This window comes from Euleptes europaea, chromosome 17, assembly GCF_029931775.1.
Source record: "Euleptes europaea isolate rEulEur1 chromosome 17, rEulEur1.hap1, whole genome shotgun sequence".
NCBI lineage: Eukaryota > Metazoa > Chordata > Lepidosauria > Squamata > Sphaerodactylidae > Euleptes > Euleptes europaea.
Window position 1 is genome coordinate 13,576,196 of NC_079328.1, and position 19,512 is coordinate 13,595,707.

General features: G+C 41.2%; 2 protein-coding genes across 12 annotated transcripts in view; both read left to right on the forward strand.

The window, feature by feature from the left end:
* LOC130488791 (protocadherin gamma-A12-like) overlaps positions 1–19,512 on the forward strand; it is a 358,724-nt gene that overhangs the window by 166,646 nt on the left and 172,566 nt on the right. Inside the window, exons 1-2 of one of the 11 annotated variants that reach the window (XM_056862450.1) lie at positions 9,200–11,612; positions 18,339–19,483. The exons of 9 other annotated variants lie outside the window; for them this stretch is intronic. In XM_056862450.1, the coding sequence (XP_056718428.1) occupies positions 9,224–11,612; positions 18,339–19,483 (3,534 nt within the window). In that variant the 5' untranslated portion in view covers positions 9,200–9,223. Of the gene's footprint in view, positions 1–9,199; positions 11,645–18,338; positions 19,484–19,512 lie in introns of those variants that run through there. One more of the 11 variants, XM_056862438.1, reaches the window with a different exon arrangement.
* On the forward strand, positions 3,464–5,932 carry LOC130489191 (protocadherin gamma-B5-like). Its single transcript, XM_056862927.1, has one exon. It carries the CDS (start codon positions 3,464–3,466, stop codon positions 5,930–5,932), a length of 2,469 nt encoding a protein of 822 aa, XP_056718905.1.

Genomic DNA, 19,512 nt, shown 5'->3' on the forward strand with positions numbered 1-19,512 from the left:
CATGAGATCTTCCTTTCCTAATTACACTAATAATCTTAAGGAAAACACTTCCTTTCTTGCTGCTTGTATGCAGTGAGCGACACCAATTTGCCACCTTGCCCCTCCCTTCCTTTTCATGCTACTGGCTCTTCCAGTGAGCTCTTTACGTTCTGTATTTCTTTATCCATGGCATTCAGATTTGAAGGGTCAATTCCATCAAACCATATTGTTGGGCGCAAGACCATTTTAGTCCATGTATCTTGTTTTATCTGGCCAAGGGCCGCAAATAAACTATCTATCATATTATTGGGCAGGGATGGAACATTGCAAGGCTGCTTTTGCAGAATGGTAGTAGCATGCTAGTCGTAATATTTTTGCTATTGGTTGTAACACTATCAGTGTACAGGATTTCTATAGAATTTCATAAGCAGGAATAGGCAAGTCCCTGCCCTCAGGGTGCTTATAGTCTGAAATTGACAGTTGGGAAGATAACAAAAGGACAAGGGACAAATGTGAGTAATTGCCATTACACATATTTAAATTGGATTACAGTTACTGTGCTAGACATTTGGATCAATGTATAATGTCATCTAACAAAAGCCTGGAATGAATTTCTGTGGAGTGTCAATACTGGCAGGAATGTGAGATTCTCCATTATGGCTATCCATGAAAGCTGAGGATTGTTCTTGTCCAACTGTATACTTTTAAACAAATGACTTCAATCTTCCATGTAGTTATTTATTTTGATGAGATCTTGCTCCTGTGTTTGTGCTATTTTATGCTCCTAGAGCATCCAGCCTAGGACGCTCCAGCCAGCCCAAACAGTCTTGATGCTTGCTATCAGAGCATATACAGGATCTCGCCAGAGCTTGGAGAGAAGAGTTGATGAATGGTGGGGAGTACATCTATATGTCAAACTGTATGGGGCTGCAGGGACAGAGGAAAAGACCTAATTCTTCCTGGGTCTTGTTACCTGGTCCTGCACCAAAACCATGTGTGCCAGTTCAACCATCCTTGTCTTGGTCTATCCACCCAATCTTTTGGGCCTCAACCTGAAGTAGGATAGGAAAGGATAAAGAACACTGGATCAATGTGTGTGTATAAGGAGCTGTCACACCAAAAAAAGGCCCATTGATCTATCACATCCAATATTGTTGTGTGTGTGTGTAAAGTGCCTTCAAGTCACAGCGGACTTATGGGGACCCCTTTGGGGGTTTTCATGGCAAGAGATTAACAGAGGAGGTTTGCCAGTGCCTTCCTTTGTACAGCAACCCTGGTATTCCTTGGTGGTCTCCCATCCAAATACTAACTAGGGCTGACCCTGCTTAGTTTCTGAGATCTGACGAGATCAGGCTAGCCTGGGCCATCCAGGTCAGGGCCCAATATTGTTATCACCCTTTAATGATGGTGGCTAAGGTCTGGCACCAAATTCCTTCTTAGCCCTTCAACTGGCACTCATTTAAATGGAAATGCCCATCTGTCTGAACTGTACCCCCATTGCCATTCTTATACATCTGCAATGTATCTGTTAGTAATCCTAGTATAGAATCATAGAATCATAGAGTTGGAAGTGACCACCAGGGTCATAGTGCCATAGTAAGTCATAGTGGTATTACTGGAGGTTTTGAGAAGGGTTTTATCATGCTTGTGGCATTTCAAGCAGTATCCTGCTTGAAATGCCTGCTATTTAGCATCCACGCCCTTATGTAAACCTAGCCCTGTGTTTTAGTGACAAAAGAAGACATCTAGTATATTTATTGCAATTTAGTTTGGTCCAATATAAATGTTTTGTGTAAAAAATTCAGCAGAAATACTTTCATCATTCGAGAGATGTTCAATATATGAATATATAAAGGGTTTTTTGGAGTTCAGAACTTTTAATGCTGTTCTATTCTGCAGTGGAATTGGATGCGGTATTTCACGTATAGTGATGTTTGAACAGCAGAGAAACCTCTCCATATTCATGGGTGGATTTCCTTCGAGTAGATTTCTACTTAAAGTTCTAGTTGTTAACCTTCTTCTCTGTTCAGCCTGTTGGCCAATTTTCTTCACTCTGGAAATTTCAGGCTGCTGTAATTTCACTAGGTGAATATAAGTTGTTAGAACTAAAGAAGGATGAGTGGAAGGAAAAGATCTGGTACTGCTGCTCCACAGACACTGGAACAAGAGTAACTGCAGCACTGTAAGAGCTAGATTTTATTAAAAGTGTTTGCATTTCTGCTTGTGCGAGCTCTTATGAAAGCAGATGAACATCCTATATTTAGTTTCACTACTTTCATGCACGACTTTACAATAAGGTGTGAAACAGTTCTTCTTTGAGTGGAAGAAATCTTCCACAGGCAGATGGTTATCTTTTGATCTAACCTACTTGAGGTAGAACATGTAGGTCAGAAGAGAGTATTCGGGTTTGTGAAAAATTGGACTCCATAAAAGAAAGCAAAGCTAGTAAGGTATAAGCAGCTTCTCCAGTAACTCACAGAGAGCCCACCCATTCTGAAATGTCATTTTGCCCATCATCCTCAGGCTTAGTAAATTCAGGGAGGGGCTGTGACTCAGTAGTAGAGCATCTTCTTTGCATGTAGAAGGTCCTGGGTTCAGTCCCCAGAATCTCCAGTTAAGAGGACCAGGTACTGGATAATGTGAAAGACTCTACTTGCGAACCTGGAGAGCTGCTTCCATTCAGAGTTGAGAAGACTAACCTTGAGAAACCAGCAGTATGACTCAGTGGAAGGCAGCTTCCTGTGTTCATGTGTTCAATGTAGACACTAAAATTAATCTGAGATACATGAAGAAGTAACTTGCGTGTAATGGTAGTAATGGTATCCTTAGGGGTTGTAGTTGCATATTTTCAGAAGCCCAGCTTTTAAAATAGTACATGGAATCTGAGAGGGCATAAACAGAACCTGTTGCTTTCCTTATATATATTGTTGTAACATGTAGTAACATGTCTCATAAAATTCCATGATAAGGAATTGTTATTGTTTATGTTGGACTTCCCTTGTATTAGTTATTGATGATATCCAATTACACAGTAGTTTGTGCTGATTGGCTAAAGCTGTTTTAAATGGAGTTTTTCACTCTACTAGCAAAGCAAACAAATAAGATAATGAAGATATATTGTCCACAAAGCCAGAAAACTTTTTTCTTCACCCACCTGAACGCAGTTTGTTCTTCTCTACATAGAAGCTTCAGGAATAGATAAAAAGCCATTCTTGCAATTCCCTACCTTATACTCAGAGTGTCGCTGTTGGCCAATATAGCTTCAGTGTAGGAGCTGGGAATCCACTGAATGATGCTTCCAGCAGTGTAGCTGCTTGTTCTCAGACTGCAGATCAGGAAAACAACAGACCACAGAGACGTGAAATCCTTAAGAAAAAGAAAACAACGTACATAAATTCAGCAGAATCCAGTGACATTGTTTATGCTTCCTTACTGTGGATCTTCTATTGTGATGGCAATTTGAAACCTCTCAGCTGATCAAGATATGCCAGAAGAAGAAAAAGCAAACCTCTCAGCAAGAAGGATGAACGGCAGACTCAAAGAGAACATTGGATCAGTAAGGTTATTGTTCCTTTTATTATTGTCTTTGTTCTGCAAGGCTGCCTCAGAGCAGATTCAGTATTCAATCCCTGAGGAAATGGAGAAAGGGTCTATTGTAGGGAATCTAGCCAAAGATTTAGGACTTAGTCCTGGAGAAATAGCAAGCCGCAATCTGCATGTCCTTTCTCTAGATAAAAAGCAATATTTTACTATCAGTGCAGACAATGGCAAACTGTATGTAAACGACAGGATAGATAGAGAGGGAATCTGTGGGGAAACTATATTTTGCCTTATTAATTTTGAAGTCATGGCTGAAAACCCCATGAATATTTTCCATGTATCTATAACAGTCCAGGACATTAATGATAATACACCACATTTCTTAACTGAGGATATCAGGCTAGAACCAAGTGAATTAACTTTACCAGGACACCGATTTGGTCTTGGATATGCTGAAGATTCAGATGTTGGAATGAATTCCCTCCAGAGTTACCAGCTCATTCCCAATCAATATTTCACACTGGAAACTAGAGAGGGAGAAGATGGAAATAAATATGCAGAATTAGTATTGAGTAAACAGTTGGATAGAGAAAGTGAAAGCAGTTTCCATGTAATTGTCATGGCTGTAGATGGAGGAAAACCCGCCAGAACAGGGACTGCCAAAATATGGGTCAATGTCATTGATGCCAACGATAACCCACCTGTTTTTGCACGAGAATTATACAAGGTTAGCTTGAAGGAAAATGCTCCCAAAGGATCTTCAGTGGTACAAGTGAAAGCCACTGACAGAGATGAAGGTTCCTACGGACAGATCAGCTACAGCTTTAGCAGCATTGTTAAAAGTGATCGCCAGAAATTTCATTTAGATTCACATGATGGGACAATCTCTGTTATAGAGACACTGGACTTTGAGGAAGCAGATAAATATTCTGTAGCAGTAGAAGCAAAGGATGGGGGTGGGTTAGTGGCTCACTGCAAAGTTGAAATAAAGATAGTAGATGAGAATGACAATGCCCCGGAAATCATTGTTGTCTCATTATCCAGCCCACTACGTGAAGATTCTGCATCTGGGACGCTGGTAGCTCTTATCAATGTAAAGGACAGAGATTCAGGAGAAAATGGAAACATAGTTTGTCATGTACTAAGTAATTTGCCATTTCAAATTGTCTCAACATCCAATAACTACTATAAGTTGCTTACAGATGGTACCCTTGACAGGGAAAATACTCCCGAGTATAATATCACAATCACAGCCACAGATAAAGGCAATCCTCCTCTTTCTACACTCAAGACCATTTCAGTGCAGATCTCCGATATCAACGATAACCATCCAGCCTTTGAAAAGCATTCCTATACCGCCTATGTGCCAGAAAACAACCCCTCTGGAGCCTCCATTTTCAGGGTCAAAGCCTCTGACCGAGATCTGGATCGCAATGCACAAATCACTTACTCCATCCTCAAGAGCAACATTGAGGACCTGCCTCTCTCCTCTTATGTCTCCATTAATTCTGAGACAGGAATTATTTATGCACAGCGCTCCTTTGACTATGAACAATTCAGGGAGTTCCAACTTCAAGTGAAGGCCCAAGATGGAGGGTCTTCTCCTCTCAGCAGCAATGTCACAGTGAAAGTGTTTGTTATGGACAAGAATGACAACAGCCCTCAGATTCTCTACCCTTCCAATGGAGTGGAAGGCTCAGCCTTGTTTGAGATGATACCTCGTTCAGCTGATGCAGATTATCTGGTGACCAAGGTGGTAGCAGTGGATGCTGACTCTGGACACAATGCCTGGCTCTCCTACCACCTGCTTCAGGCCACTGAGCCAGGGCTCTTCACAATTGGACACCACACTGGTGAGATCAGGACATCCCGAACTTTTTTGGAAAGAGATGCTGTGAAGCAGAGGGTGATCATCTTAGTGAAGGATAATGGACACCCATCGCTATCTGCTACGGTGACACTGAATCTGGTGTTTGCCGAGAACTTCCAGGAGGCCCTTCCAGAAATGAAAAACCAGTCCAGCGGCCCTGACTATCAGTCTGATCTGCAGTTCTACCTGGTGCTGGCCTTGACTTTGATCTCCTTCTTGTTCCTCTTGACGGTGATTCTGGCCATTCTGATGAAGCTTCGAAAATCAGGGAATCCAAAATTCCTACAGTGCTTTGGTCCCATCCCCCATTCAAACAACGGTATCATATTTCCACCCAATTATGAAGAGGGGACACTGCCTTACTCTTATCAGCTTTGCTTATCATCTGAATCCCGGATTCAGGAATACGCCTTTCCAACAACCAGTGTTCAAACAGCAGAGAACATTTCTTTTAAGAATCAATCTGAGGCAGTTTTGACAGCTATTGAGGGAAATAGCCTCAATTGTAAGATGGATAAATCTGATATGGTAAGTTCATTTTGAGCAGACATTTTGACTGTGATTATAAATGGCCACTTATATTGTCATAAGTAAAGGAGTTCTCCCTGTACTCAACTAGTATATTTTAATTGCTTCTTAATGATCTTGACTTGATTTGGGTTTTTTCATTGCCTCAACTTTTCTGAAGGTACTTAAGGTTTGAATACCGCAGAGGAATGCTTTTTAGAGAGTAGGTCATGGTTGACTTGTTTTATGTCCATCTTGAACAATACAATTATTGCTAGTATTGAGCATCATAATGTCAGTAAGACCAGTCCAGTAAATCAGCACAATATATATTTATTTATTAACATTTAGGGATGCATGGGTATGCCCTTTTAATTCCTGGTGTTCTCAGTCTAAATGTGGTGGTTTGATATTTGTATGCCATTGATATGCCATTTATATCCAACTGAAACATTACATTAAAATGTGGGGAAAGTGCTGTAAGAAAAGAGAACATGACACAAAAATAAAGCCCCAGGGGCAGAGTTGCCAGTTGGTGGGAGACTGGGGCATGAGGGCTTGGGGGAAGTCATCATGTTGACAGCGTGATGACATTTCTGGGGTGAACCCAGAACTCTACCACTGAGTTTCTGGTGAGTCCTTGAGTGTTGTGCCAACAGTGGTTTTCAGCTTATTTCCCCCTGCCGCCCTATGTAGAGGCAGTGGGGGTCAAGGGTTGCCTCCAGGAGGTCTTCCACCATAGTAGGAGATGTGGCAAGCCTACCCAGGTGCTTTGGATACACACAAAGAAAAGGCGGGGATTTTTCAGGCAGAACAGTAAAGCAGTGAAATTCAGTAGATCCCTAAGTTTTACCTGGCCATACAAGTGGCCCCACAATCAGTGCTTCCTGTATTTCAGATGAAGATCTGAGTTTCAAGGTTATGGCTTGCCTAAGGCATCCCAGCGAATTCTGGCTGATCTGAATTGAAACTTAAAGAGAAATGTCAAAGAAATGTAGCACATCTGTCTAAATTGTACCCATTCCATATTCACATAGGAAATGATAGTTCAAAACAAATTACCCCATTTAAACAAGTTTATTTACCTATTTATTGTTGAAAATATACCCTATTTTACATTCTAGGCTACTCTAAGCAGCTTTCAATTTAAATTTTCAATTTAAAATTGACAAACCCCACAGACAATAAAATTGTATTTGATAGTCTGAAAGTGACACCTAATAATGGCCCTAAATGACAAAGACAAAATCATCTAAGTACTGACTACCTTATAGGATTACCAACTTCCCCAAGCACCTCTCCCAAGTCTCTGAGAATTTCCCCACCCCTTGGCAACCTTAATTACCTGCAATGTTCGTATTACTCTGTTGCTGTGATAACGGGCTTTTGTAGATCATTCATGAACCATGAAGTCTTAAGCTCTTTATGTTATGCCGATTTTTTTAAAACATTGGCTTCATTTGGATGTGCTACCAGTTGGCATTGGATATTTGCTACAGCTGATGCAAATATAACTGCAGCATATAGTATCAGGATTTTTATGTCTCAGCTAGTAAGATATTTTCTTAGGTAATAATTAATGCAAATTCAACTCAATACTGGGTCTCAAGTCTTAGACCTGACTACCACATCACCAGGACAAAGTAAGGAATATTGAGATAAATCTATAATTGCTCTGGTATTGTAGATACAATGGTAGATGATCAAAACTGGTTCTGAAGTAACATTTTGTTGCAATGGTGATGATATTGGTTCTTGTAGGTTATCCGGGCTGTGTGACCATGGTCTTGGTATTTTCTTTCCTAGAAGCTGGTAATCCTATAAGGTAGTCAGTACTTAGACCAAGACCACGGTCACACAGCCCGGCTAACCTATAAGAACCAATGAACTCTGACCGTGAAAGCCTTCGACGATGATGATATTTTTTGAAATTTAAAACCAATAAATAAAGGAACATCTAGGAAGAATGAAGAAATGTCAAGAGAGCTCATTCCAAAGAATGGGCATCTTTTCATTTTTAAAATATACATCATAAATGGATGAATCAATGACCGTAAATCTCATTGAACTACAATAACACTCTTTGAAAAGATTATGGCTGTTCTGTACAGAAGAACTGTAGTAAACCTTTTCTATTTAAAACATTTGGTACCAGACCTGTGCTTCTGGTTAATCTGTAGTTCTAACTTGACTATTGATTATCAGGGATGGTAACAGTGCAATCTTAAGCAGGTCTGCTCAGAATCCTATGCAGTTCTATTCAGTTGGGCGCTTAGGATGGCAGTAGGGTTGCCAACTTCCAGATGGTGGCTGGAGATCTTCCACAATTACAACTGATCTCCAGGAGAGAGAGATCAGTTCACCTGGAGAAAATGGCTGCTTTGGAAGGAATGGCATTATACTCCAGTGAAGTCCCTCCCCTCCCCAAATCCCACCCTCCTTAGGCTCCACCCTGAAAATCTCCAGGTATTTCCCAACCTGGAGTTAGCAACCCTAGATGGCAGCTTAAGCGTACTCAAACTTCCAAACTTGGAGACCACATTATTTCTCATGGTGGGGCTCCTAAATTTCTCTAGTAATTTAAAAGGCCTACTGATGCACCACAAAGAGAACAGACAGGAGTTCTGTGGCAGAGTAACAATTGTCTTACATTTGAGAATACAAGTGGAGATAAGAAAATCATTCTGGAATTAAAGCAGAAATCACGTATATGAATACCAACATCCCGTATTCCAGCCAGAGAAAATGGCTGGATGGCAATGCAAAGATTTCCACACTTTGAAGTCCAAGACTATTATTTAGGTAGCAAGACTTGTCATGCTTGGAATACTAATATTAGTTTTAAAACAATGGGCCTGGATAAACAAAATATAGTTAATTGTTTTAAAGGAAAATATTCCGAACTATTCCACTTAGGGCCAAATACAGGGGCATATTCTTTCCAAAACATAATCCTTCAGTATTCATTTGTAATCTACCAAAATATAATTGACTTCTATCTTCTTCTAAGATTTCTATCTTAAAACAAATGAAAAAGCAGTCATTGCAGTTCTCCTTGTGAGCCTCAGAATGTCGCTGTTGACCACAGCTAGATGGAGGACGGAGAGCCATTGATGTTTCCTACAGTTCATATTGCTTCATCAGTGCTATGCAGACCGGGGAACTACAACACAAAGGCAGAGCAGCATCTCTAAGCCATGAAACAAAGTCTTGTGGCTTGCACACATAAAAAGAAAGACAGTTTATTATTCCTAAGATTTCCTACACCTTGAAGAGGATTGGATCTGACTGGAGAAAAAAGAGACAGCTAATTATTCTGGGATCCAGATGGACAGAGAGCACAAAGGGAATGGCCGGGCACTCGGAAGGCAAGTACTGCTTCTGTCTTTGTTGTCTTTCTGCAGCTGGGCTGCTTCAGAGCAGATTCAGTATTCCATTCCGGAAGAGATGCCAAAGGGTTTTCTTGTGGGGAATCTCGCCCAGGATTTGGGACTGAGTGCCAGAGAACTAGCACTACGCAATCTACATGTTGTGTCTGTGGATCATATGCAATATTTCACCATTAGTGCAGAGAATGGAAAACTCTATGTAAATGACAGAATAGACAGGGAAGGGATTTGTGACACAACTTCAAATTGCCTTGTTAATTTTGAGGCAGTGGTTGAAAACCCCCTGAATATTTTCCATATAACTGTAGTGATTGAAGACATTAATGATAATGCACCATATTTTGCAAATGAAAACATTAAGTTGGAAATCATTGAATCTAGTTTACCAGGCACGAGGTTTCTTCTTGAGAAAGCTGAAGATCCTGACATTGGTATGAATTCTCTCCAGAATTACCAGATCAACCCCAACCCATACTTCACTGTAGAAGTTAAAGAGAGTAAGGACGGGGGGAAAATTGCAGATTTAGTACTGCTGAAATCATTAGATCGTGAAAGGGAACAGTCTTTCCAATTGACCCTTGAAGCTATAGATGGTGGAGAACAAAGAAAAACTGGTAACGCCCAAATACAGATTAATGTCACTGATGTTAATGACAATTTCCCTGTCTTCTCTCAAGAACTTTACAAGACAACTTTGAGGGAAAATGTTCCTCTTGGTTCATTTGTGCTCCAAATTGTGGCCTATGATGATGATGAAGGTGCAAATGCCCAGATCATGTACCAATTCAGGAACATACCAATGAATGGCCACCAGAAATTCAGCTTGGATCCAGTCAATGGCACAGTAACTCTAAAAGGGCCGTTGGACTTTGAAGAAACAAGAGAATATACCATGACCATAGCAGCAAAAGATGGAGGAGGATTAGTGACACACTGCAACATTGAAATAAGGGTTCTTGATGAGAATGACAACTCCCCAGAGGTGACCCTGGTTTCCTTGTTCAGCCCAGTTCCAGAGGATTCATTACCAGGAATTTTAATAGCTCTGATCAATGTAAATGACAAAGATACAGGTGATAATGGAAAGGTTACTTGCAGTTTACAAGATCATTTGCCATTCAAGATTCTGGCTTCTTCTAATAATTACTACAAGCTCCAAACTGACAGTCCCTTAGACCGAGAAAAAAATTCTGAATATAATATTACAATCAGTGCTACTGACCAAGGGACACCTCCACTCTCCACACATAAAACCATCTCACTACTTGTTTCAGATATCAATGACAATGCCCCTTCTTTTGAGAAATCTTCCTACACCATCTATGTGCCAGAAAACAATCCTTCAGGAGCTTCAATATTCACTGTCAAAGCCTTGGACCCAGACGTGGATCAAAACTCACGAATCACATATTCCATCCTCCACAGTAACATCAAGGAGCTCCCCATCTCTTCATATATTTCCATTAACTCTGAGACGGGAGCTCTCTATGCCCAGAGGTCCTTTGACTATGAACAGTTCAGAGAGTTCCAGCTTCAAGTGAAGGCCCAAGATGGTGGTTCTCCCCCTCTCAGCAGCAATGTCACCGTGAGGGTGTTCATTCTGGATCGGAATGACAACAGCCCCCGGATCCTGTCCCCTTCACAAGAAGCCAAGGGGTCAGCCCTGTTTGAGATGGTACCTCGTTCATCTGAGGCAGGATATCTGGTAACAAAGGTGGTGGCCGTGGATGCTGATTCTGGACACAACGCCTGGCTTTCCTACCATGTCATTCAAGCTACTGAACCGGGATTCTTCACTGTTGGTTCTCACACTGGTGAGATCAGGACATCAAGGGCCTTTGTGGAGAAAGATGCCACAAAACAAAAACTGGTCATTTTGGTGAAGGATAATGGGCAGCTGTCTCTCTCGGCCACCGTGACGCTGAACCTGGTGTTTGCTGAGAACTTCCAGGAGGCCCTTCCAGAAATGAAAGACCAGTCCAGCATCCCTGACTATCAGTCTGATCTGCAGTTCTACCTGGTGATGGCCTTGGCTTTGATGTCATTCTTGTTCCTTTTGACAGTTATTCTCGCCATTTTGATGAAGCTTCGAAAATCAGGGAACCCCAAATTCCTGCAGTGCTTTGCTCCTGTTCCCCATTCAAAGGCTGGTGCCATCTTCCCCCCAAACTTTGAAGATGGGACTTTGCCTTATTCCTACCAGTTGTGTTTGTCTTCAGAATCCAGGAAGAATGAGTTCACTTTTCTGACTCCCAATATTCAGATTACAGACAATATTCTTTGCAACAATACGTCTGGTGTTCCTATCCTTGGCAATGAAGATAACAGTTTAAATTCTGAGATGGAAAGTACTGACAAGGTATATATTATTATTTTTCTTTCACAGCACATTATTTTATGTATGGTGTAGATGCAACTGCTTTATTTGTTTAACCTTTGCTGTTTATCAATGTGGACACCAGTGTATATGGGGTGGGGGGGTTGATAGTTGTTTTACTCTAGAAAACACACCACTCTCCATAGTTTCCCATCTTTCTTCTTACCTTTGTGCTGTTTAATATATCCTCGTCAAGATGTCTCACATTGTTATGTGATTTTGTGTCTTAGAAGGTGCTTTTTAATTAAAATAACATAAATAGAAGTAATCTGGAAGACATGATATATATTGACGTATTTCAAAAGAAGCCCCCCAAAAAAGCATTTTGTGTACGTATTTCAATGGATCTAAATTTCTTGATGATCTACTTTTTATCTTCATGTTCATAAAAACTACAATATACATTTTCTCAGATGAATATTCCTGTCTCCAGGTTGTAAAATACTATGGTAATTTATTCATTGTTGCTTTAACCTCCTTGATTCCCTGTTTCAGCCAGGATCAAATTTTTCAGTATGCACGCTATCTCATTCCTTGGAAGTTCAACGCTGTTTCGACGCAAAACGAACCTACCTTTTCCTATTCCTCTTCTGGCCCGAATTAAACCATTGATCCTGGCTCATTCTGGAGTCACAGAGCGTGCATACAGCATTAGGGGGAAACACAGAAGGTTGGCTTCTCTCATAGCCAATCACAAAACAGTGTGTAAAGAGGCGGGCATTCAAGTGCTTCCTGCTACCTTGGAGCTCTTTCTGAGCAAAACAAAGGCTTTTTAAAAATGAGGCTTGGATTTCTCCCTCCCCCTTCTTTCAGATTTCTCCATTTTTTGTTTTTTGTTGTTAAAATGCTTTTTTATGCGGCAGTTGGATTTGGGGGGGAAGGAAATCTTCTCTCACGGTTAGCCAATTACAGAGCAGCATTTAAAGCAGTGGTTCCCAACCTTTTTTTGACCGGGGACCACTAGGACTTTTTGGTTCGGTGCAGGGACCCCAAGGTTCAAAATAAAAATTCCGGGAATTTGAAAATAAACTTTAATCATAACTGTTAGCTAAACATTAAACTTAGAATAATATTTGAATATATATTTTTATAATAGAGAACTTTTAATTGAAAATATTAATTTATTATGGGTTTAGAACTTTGTTTTGCGGACCTTAATTTAGTTCTCGCGGACCCCTGGGGGTCCATGGACCCCCGGTTGGGAACCAGTGATTTAAAGGGTGGGACTTAATTTGAACTTGGGAGACTGCTTTTCTGTATTCATGGCTCGATTAGCACACAGTTTCGTCCCTGATCATTCAAGCCAATGCATACAGTTTTCCCCAAATTGGGTTACATTAATGTGCCATGAACCCAAGTCCAACCAGGAAAATCCAACCCATGCATAAAAGGCCTATATCGCTTTTATTTTATACACAAGAAATATTGCAGTCTGGAACCAGTTTGCTGAACAATGGGATGTCTTGCAGTGGTCACATACAATCTACATTTTGTGGCAAGGCTTGTATGCGCCAGATATATCTAGATCTCTCATCCTCAGAGGAGGACCATGACATCTTTCTTTCCTAATTACACTAATAATTTTAAGGAAAACACTTCGTTTATGGCTGTTTGTATGTGGTGTAGGACACCAATTTGCCAGCTTGCTCTTCACCTTCTCATGTTATTGGCTTTTCCAATGGACTCTTTACCTTCTGTGTTTCTTTATCCATGGCAATCAGATATGAAGGGTCAAGTCCATCAACACATATCATTGGACAGGGATAGTACACTGCAAGGCTGCTTGTGGCAGAATGTTAGCAGCATGTTAGTCTCAATATTTTTGCTATTTATTGTAACCCTATCAGTGTACGGCTTTCTATAGAATTTCATCAGCAGGAATAGGCAGGTCCCTGCCCTCAAGGTTCTTACAGTTGGAAATGGACAGTGGGAAAGATAACGAAGGGACAAGGGACAAATGTGAGTAAATGCGGTTACACATATTTAAATTGGATTACAGCTGGGGATAGGAATTACTGGTCTAGACATTTGGATCAGTGTACAATGTCATCTAACAAAAGTCTGGAAATGGAATGCTGTGAGGTGTCAATTCTGGCAGGAATGTGAGATTCCCTATTATGGCTATGCATGGAAGCTGAGCATTGTCATTCTCTGATCGTATAATTTTAAATAAGCGACTTCAACTTTCCATTTAGTTATTCGTTTTGATGAGATCTTGCTCCTGTGTTTGTGCTATTGTATGCTCTTAGTGCATCCAACCCAGGAAGCTCCAGCCAGCCCAAACAGTTTGGATGCTTGCACTCAGAGCATATGCAGGATCAGGGCAGAGCTTGGAGAGAAGAGCTGATGAATGGTGGGGGGGACTTTTATATGTCCAAGTCTATATGGCTGCAGGGATAGAGGAAGAGACCTAATTGTTCCTGGGTCTTGTTACCAGTTCCTGCACCCAAATAATGTGTGCCAGTTCAACCATCCTTGTCTTGGTCTATCCACCCAACTTTTTGGGCCTCGACCTGAAGTAGGATAAAGAAGACTTGATCAATGTATGTGTATAGGGAGCTGTCACACCAAAAAAGGCCCATTGATCCATCACGTCCAATAATGTTATCAACCTTTAATGATGGTGGCTAAGGTCTGATACCAAAGTACTTCACCCTTCTACCTACACTCATTTAAATGGAGATGCCCATCCGTCTGAACTGTACCCCCGTGGCCATTCTTATGCATCTGCAGTGTATCAATTAGTAACTCTAGTAGTGCCATAGTATATCGTAGCAGTATTACAGGAGATTTTGAAAAGGGCTTTATCATGCTTGTGGCATTTCAAGAAGTAGTAGCCTGCTATTTAGCATTCACGCCCTTATGGAAACCTGGCCCTGCATTTTAGTGACAAAAGAAGACATTGGTATATTTATTGCAATTTAGTTTGGCCCAACAGAAATGTTCTGTGTAAAGTAATTCAGCGGCAATATTTTCATCATTTAAGAGACATTCTGTTTGTTTGTTTGTTTGTTTATTGGGTTTATACCCCACCCTCTTCAACACTGCCGGGCTCAGGGTGGCTTCTAACAGAGTAAATACATAGATACAGATACATAGATATGAATGCATTAATTTTAAAACATATCACTTAAAACTATACTACTAAAATCAATTTAAGCATAGATGGTGCCCTAGATCAGTACTAGCTCCTATGAAAGTATTCACCAAGGAGATGGGTGAGACTCAGAGGTGGAAACAGTAAGGCCAAAAACCTCCAAGGGGCCCACTGGCCCAAGCCAGAAAGGCAAGAAGCATCAGGTATGGAGAAAGAGCAGGAAAGGAAAAGGTCTTAAAGGGTGGGACAAGGAAATTAGGAGAGGAGGGGGAAAAGGGAGGGTGGGGAGGGGGCAGGGAGAGCAGCTGATCTGCAAATTGTGGCTGTCCTCAACCATAAGCCTGGTGGAACATCTCTGTCTTATATGCCCTGCAGAACTGAGCTAGGTCCCGCAGGGCCCAGGTCTCATTCGACAGAGAATTCCACCAGGCTGGGTCCAGGGCAGAAATTCTGGCCCTAGTTGAGGACAGCCGGATGATTCTATGGCCAGGGACTACCAACAAGTTCTTTTCAGTCGAGCACAACACTCTTGGGGGGGGGGGGTATCAGGAGAGGCAGTCCCACAGATACGATGGTTTAAAGGGTTTTCTGGAGTTCAGAACTTTTAATGCTGTTCTATTCTGTAATGGAATTGGATGTGGTCTTTCACTTATAGTGATGTTTGAACAGGAGAGAAACCTCTCCATATGCATGGGTGGATTTCCTTCCAGTAGATCTCTACTTAAAGTTGAAGTTTTTACCCTTCTTCTCTGTTAAGTCTGTTGGCCAGTTTTCCTCACTCTTGAAATCTCAGGCTAGAAAAACCTTCCGTAATATCGCTAGGTGAATATAAGTTATTACAACTAAAGAGGTATGAGTGGAAGGAAAAGATCTGGTACTGCTGCTCCACAGACACTGGCACAAGAGTAACTGCAGCACTGTAAGAGCAAGAGTTTATTAAAAAGTGTTTGTGTTTCTGCTTGTGCAAGCTCTTATGAAAGCAGATGAACATCCTATATTTAGTTTCACTTCTTTCATGCACTACTTTACAAGGTATATGACAGTTCTTCTTTGAGTGTAAGACACCTTTCACAGATAGATGGTTATCTTTTGTTGTAGCCACTTGAGGTAGAACATGTACATCAGATGAGAGCATTAAGGTTTATGAAAAATCATGGATTCCAAAGAAGAAAGCAAAGCTAATAAGATGTAACCAGCTTCTCCAATAACTCACAGAGAGCCCACCCATGCTTTAAAGTCTTTTGGCCCATCGTCCTCAGGCTTAGTAAATTCAGGGAAGCGCTGTGGCTCAGTAGTAGAGCATCTGCTTTGCATGTAGAAGGTTGCCGGTTCAGTCCTCAAAATCTCCTGTTAAAAAGACCAGGTATTGAATAATGTGAAAGACTCTATTTGCAACCCTGGAGAGCTGCTGCCATTCAGAGTTGAGAAGACTAACCTTGAGAAACCAGTGGTCTGACTCAGTAGAAGCTTCCTATATTCATGCGTTCATTCAAGACACTAAAACTCATCTGAGAAGAAGTAATTTGTGTGCTACATAGTAATGGTATCCTTAGGGGTTCCAGTTGCTTATTTCCAGAAGCCCAGCTTTTAAAATAGTATATGGAATCTGAGAGGCCATAAAGAGAACCTATTGATTTCCTTATATATTTTGTTGTTCATTTCTTATAGATAGTAATGTCTCATAAAATTCCATGATACTCAAGGAAAATTGAGTTAAAAAGTTGCATTACCATGTCCCCAAAATATTGTTTTATGTTGGACTTCCCCTGTATTAGTTATCTGTTGATCTCCAATTACAGGTAGGTGGTAGAAAAGCAGGGTAGTTTGTGCTGTTAGGCTAAAGCTGTTTTCAATGGAGTTCATCATTCTACTAGCAAAGCAGAGACATAAGATAACGTAGATATACTATCCACAATGCCAGAAAAGGTTCTTCTTCCCCACCAGAAAACTTTGTTCTTCTCTACGTAGAAGCTTCAGGAATAGATAAAAAGCCATTCTTGCAATTCCCTACCTTATACTCAGAGTGTCACTGTTGGCCAATATAGCTTCAGTGTAGGAGCTGGGAATCCACTGAATGATGCTTCCAGCAGTGTGGCTGCTTGTTCTCAGACTGCAGATCAGGAAAACAACAGTCAACAGAGACGTGAAAGCCTTAAGAAAAAGAAAACATTGCAACATACATAAATTCAACAGACAACAGAGACATTCTTAAGCTTCCTTGCTGTGGATCTTGTATTGTGATGGGAATTTGAAACACCTCAGCTGATCAAGATATGCCAGAAGAAGGAAAAGCAAATTTCTCAGCAAGAAGGATGAACGGCAGACACAAAGAGAACACTGGATCAGTAAGGTTATTGTTCCTCTTATTGTCTTTGTTCTACGAGACTGCCTCAGAGCAGGTTCAGTATTCGATTCCTGAGGAAATGGAGAAAGGGTCCAGTGTAGGGAATCTAGCCAAAGATTTAGGACTTAGTCCTGGAGAAATAGCAAGCCGCAATCTGCATGTCCTTTCTCTAGATAAAGAGCAATATTTCACTATCAGTAAAGAAAATGGAAGACTGTATGTAAATGAAAGGATAGATAGAGAGGGAATCTGTGGGGAAACTTTATTCTGCCTGATTAATTTTGAAGTGATGGTTGAAAACCCCATGAATATTTTCCACGTAACAGTAGCAATCCAGGATATTAATGATAACACACCACATTTCTTAAACAAAGATATCAGGCTAGAACCAAGTGAAGTAACTTTACCAGGAGCTCGATTTGTTCTTGGGTATGCTGAAGATTCAGATGTTGGAATGAATTCTCTCCAAAATTACCAGCTCATGCCCAATCAATATTTCACACTGGAAACTAGAGAGGGAGAAGATGGAAATAAATATGCAGAATTAGTACTGAGTAAACAGTTGGATAGAGAAAGTGAAAGCAGTTTCCATTTAACCCTTCTGGCTGTAGATGGAGGGAAGCCCGCCAGAACAGGGACAGCCAAAATATGGGTTAATGTCATTGATATCAATGACAACCCGCCTGTTTTTGCACAAGAATTATACAAGGTTAGCTTGAAGGAAAATGCTCCCAAAGGATTTTCAGTGGTACAAGTGAAAGCCACTGACAGAGATGAAGGTTCCAATGCCAATATCATCTATAGTTTTAGCACCATTGTTAAAAGTGATCGCCAGAAATTTTATTTAGATCCACATGTTGGGACAATCTCAGTTCTGGAGACACTGGACTTTGAGGAAGCAGAGAAATATTCTGTAGCAGTAGAAGCAAAGGATGGGGGTGGGTTAGTGGCTCACTGCAAAGTTGAAATAAAGATAGTAGATGAGAATGACAATGCCCCAGAAATCGTTCTTGTCTCGACATCCAGTCCAATACGTGAAGATTCTGCATCTGGGACTCTAGTAGCTCTCATCAATGTAAAAGACAGAGATTCGGGAGAAAATGGAAACATAGTTTGTCATTTACTAAGTAATTTGCCATTTCAAATTGTCTCAACATCCAATAACTACTATAAGTTGCTTACAGATGGTACCCTTGACAGGGAAAATACTCCTGAGTATAATATCACAATCACAGCCACAGACAAAGGCAATCCTCCTCTTTCTACACTCAAGACCATTTCAGTGCAGATCGCTGACATCAACGATAACCCTCCAGCCTTTGAAAAGGCATCCTATACTGCCTATGTGCCAGAAAACAACCCCTCTGGAGCCTCCATTTTCAGGGTCAAAGCCTCCGACCAAGATCTGGAACGCAATGCACAAATCATTTACTCCATCCACAAGAGCAACATTGAGGACCTGCCTCTCTCTTCTTATGTCTCCGTTAATTCTGAGACTGGAATTATTTATGCACAGCGCTCCTTTGACTATGAGCAATTCAGGGAGTTCCAGCTTCAAGTGAAGGCCCAAGATGGAGGTTCTCCTCCTCTCAGCAGCAATGTCACAGTGAAAGTGTTTATTGTGGACAAGAATGACAACAGCCCTCAGATTCTCTACCCTTCCAAAGGAGTGGAAGGCTCAGCCTTGTTTGAGATGATTCCTCGTTCAGCCGAAGCAGATTATCTGGTGACCAAGGTGGTAGCAGTGGATGCTGACTCTGGACACAATGCCTGGCTCTCCTACCACCTGCTTCAGGCCACTGAGCCAGGGCTCTTCACAATTGGACACCATACGGGTGAGATCAGGACATCCCGAACTTTTTTGGAAAGAGATGCTGTGAAGCAGAGACTAATTGTCTTGGTGAAGGATAATGGGCACCCATCACTATCTGCTACTGTGACCCTGAACCTGGTGTTTGCTGAGAACTTCCAGGAGGCCCTTCCAGAAATGAAAAACCAGTCCAGCAGCCCTGATTATCAGTCTGATCTGCAGTTCTACCTGGTGCTGGCCTTGGCTTTGATCTCATTCTTGTTCCTCTTGACGGTGATTCTGGCCATTCTGATGAAGCTTCGAAAATCAGGGAATCCAAAATTCCTACAGTGCTTTGGTCCCATCCCCCATTCAAACAACGGTATCATATTTCCACCCAACTATGAAGAGGGGACATTGCCTTATTCTTACCAGCTTTGCTTATCATCTGAATCCCGGATACAGGAATATGCCTTTCCAACAACCAGTGTTCAAACAGCAGAGAACATTTCTTTTCAGAATCAATCTGAGGCACTTTTGACAGCCAATGAGGGAAATAGCCTCAATTGTGAGATGGATAAATCCGATATGGTAAGTTTATTTTGAGCAGACATTTTGAC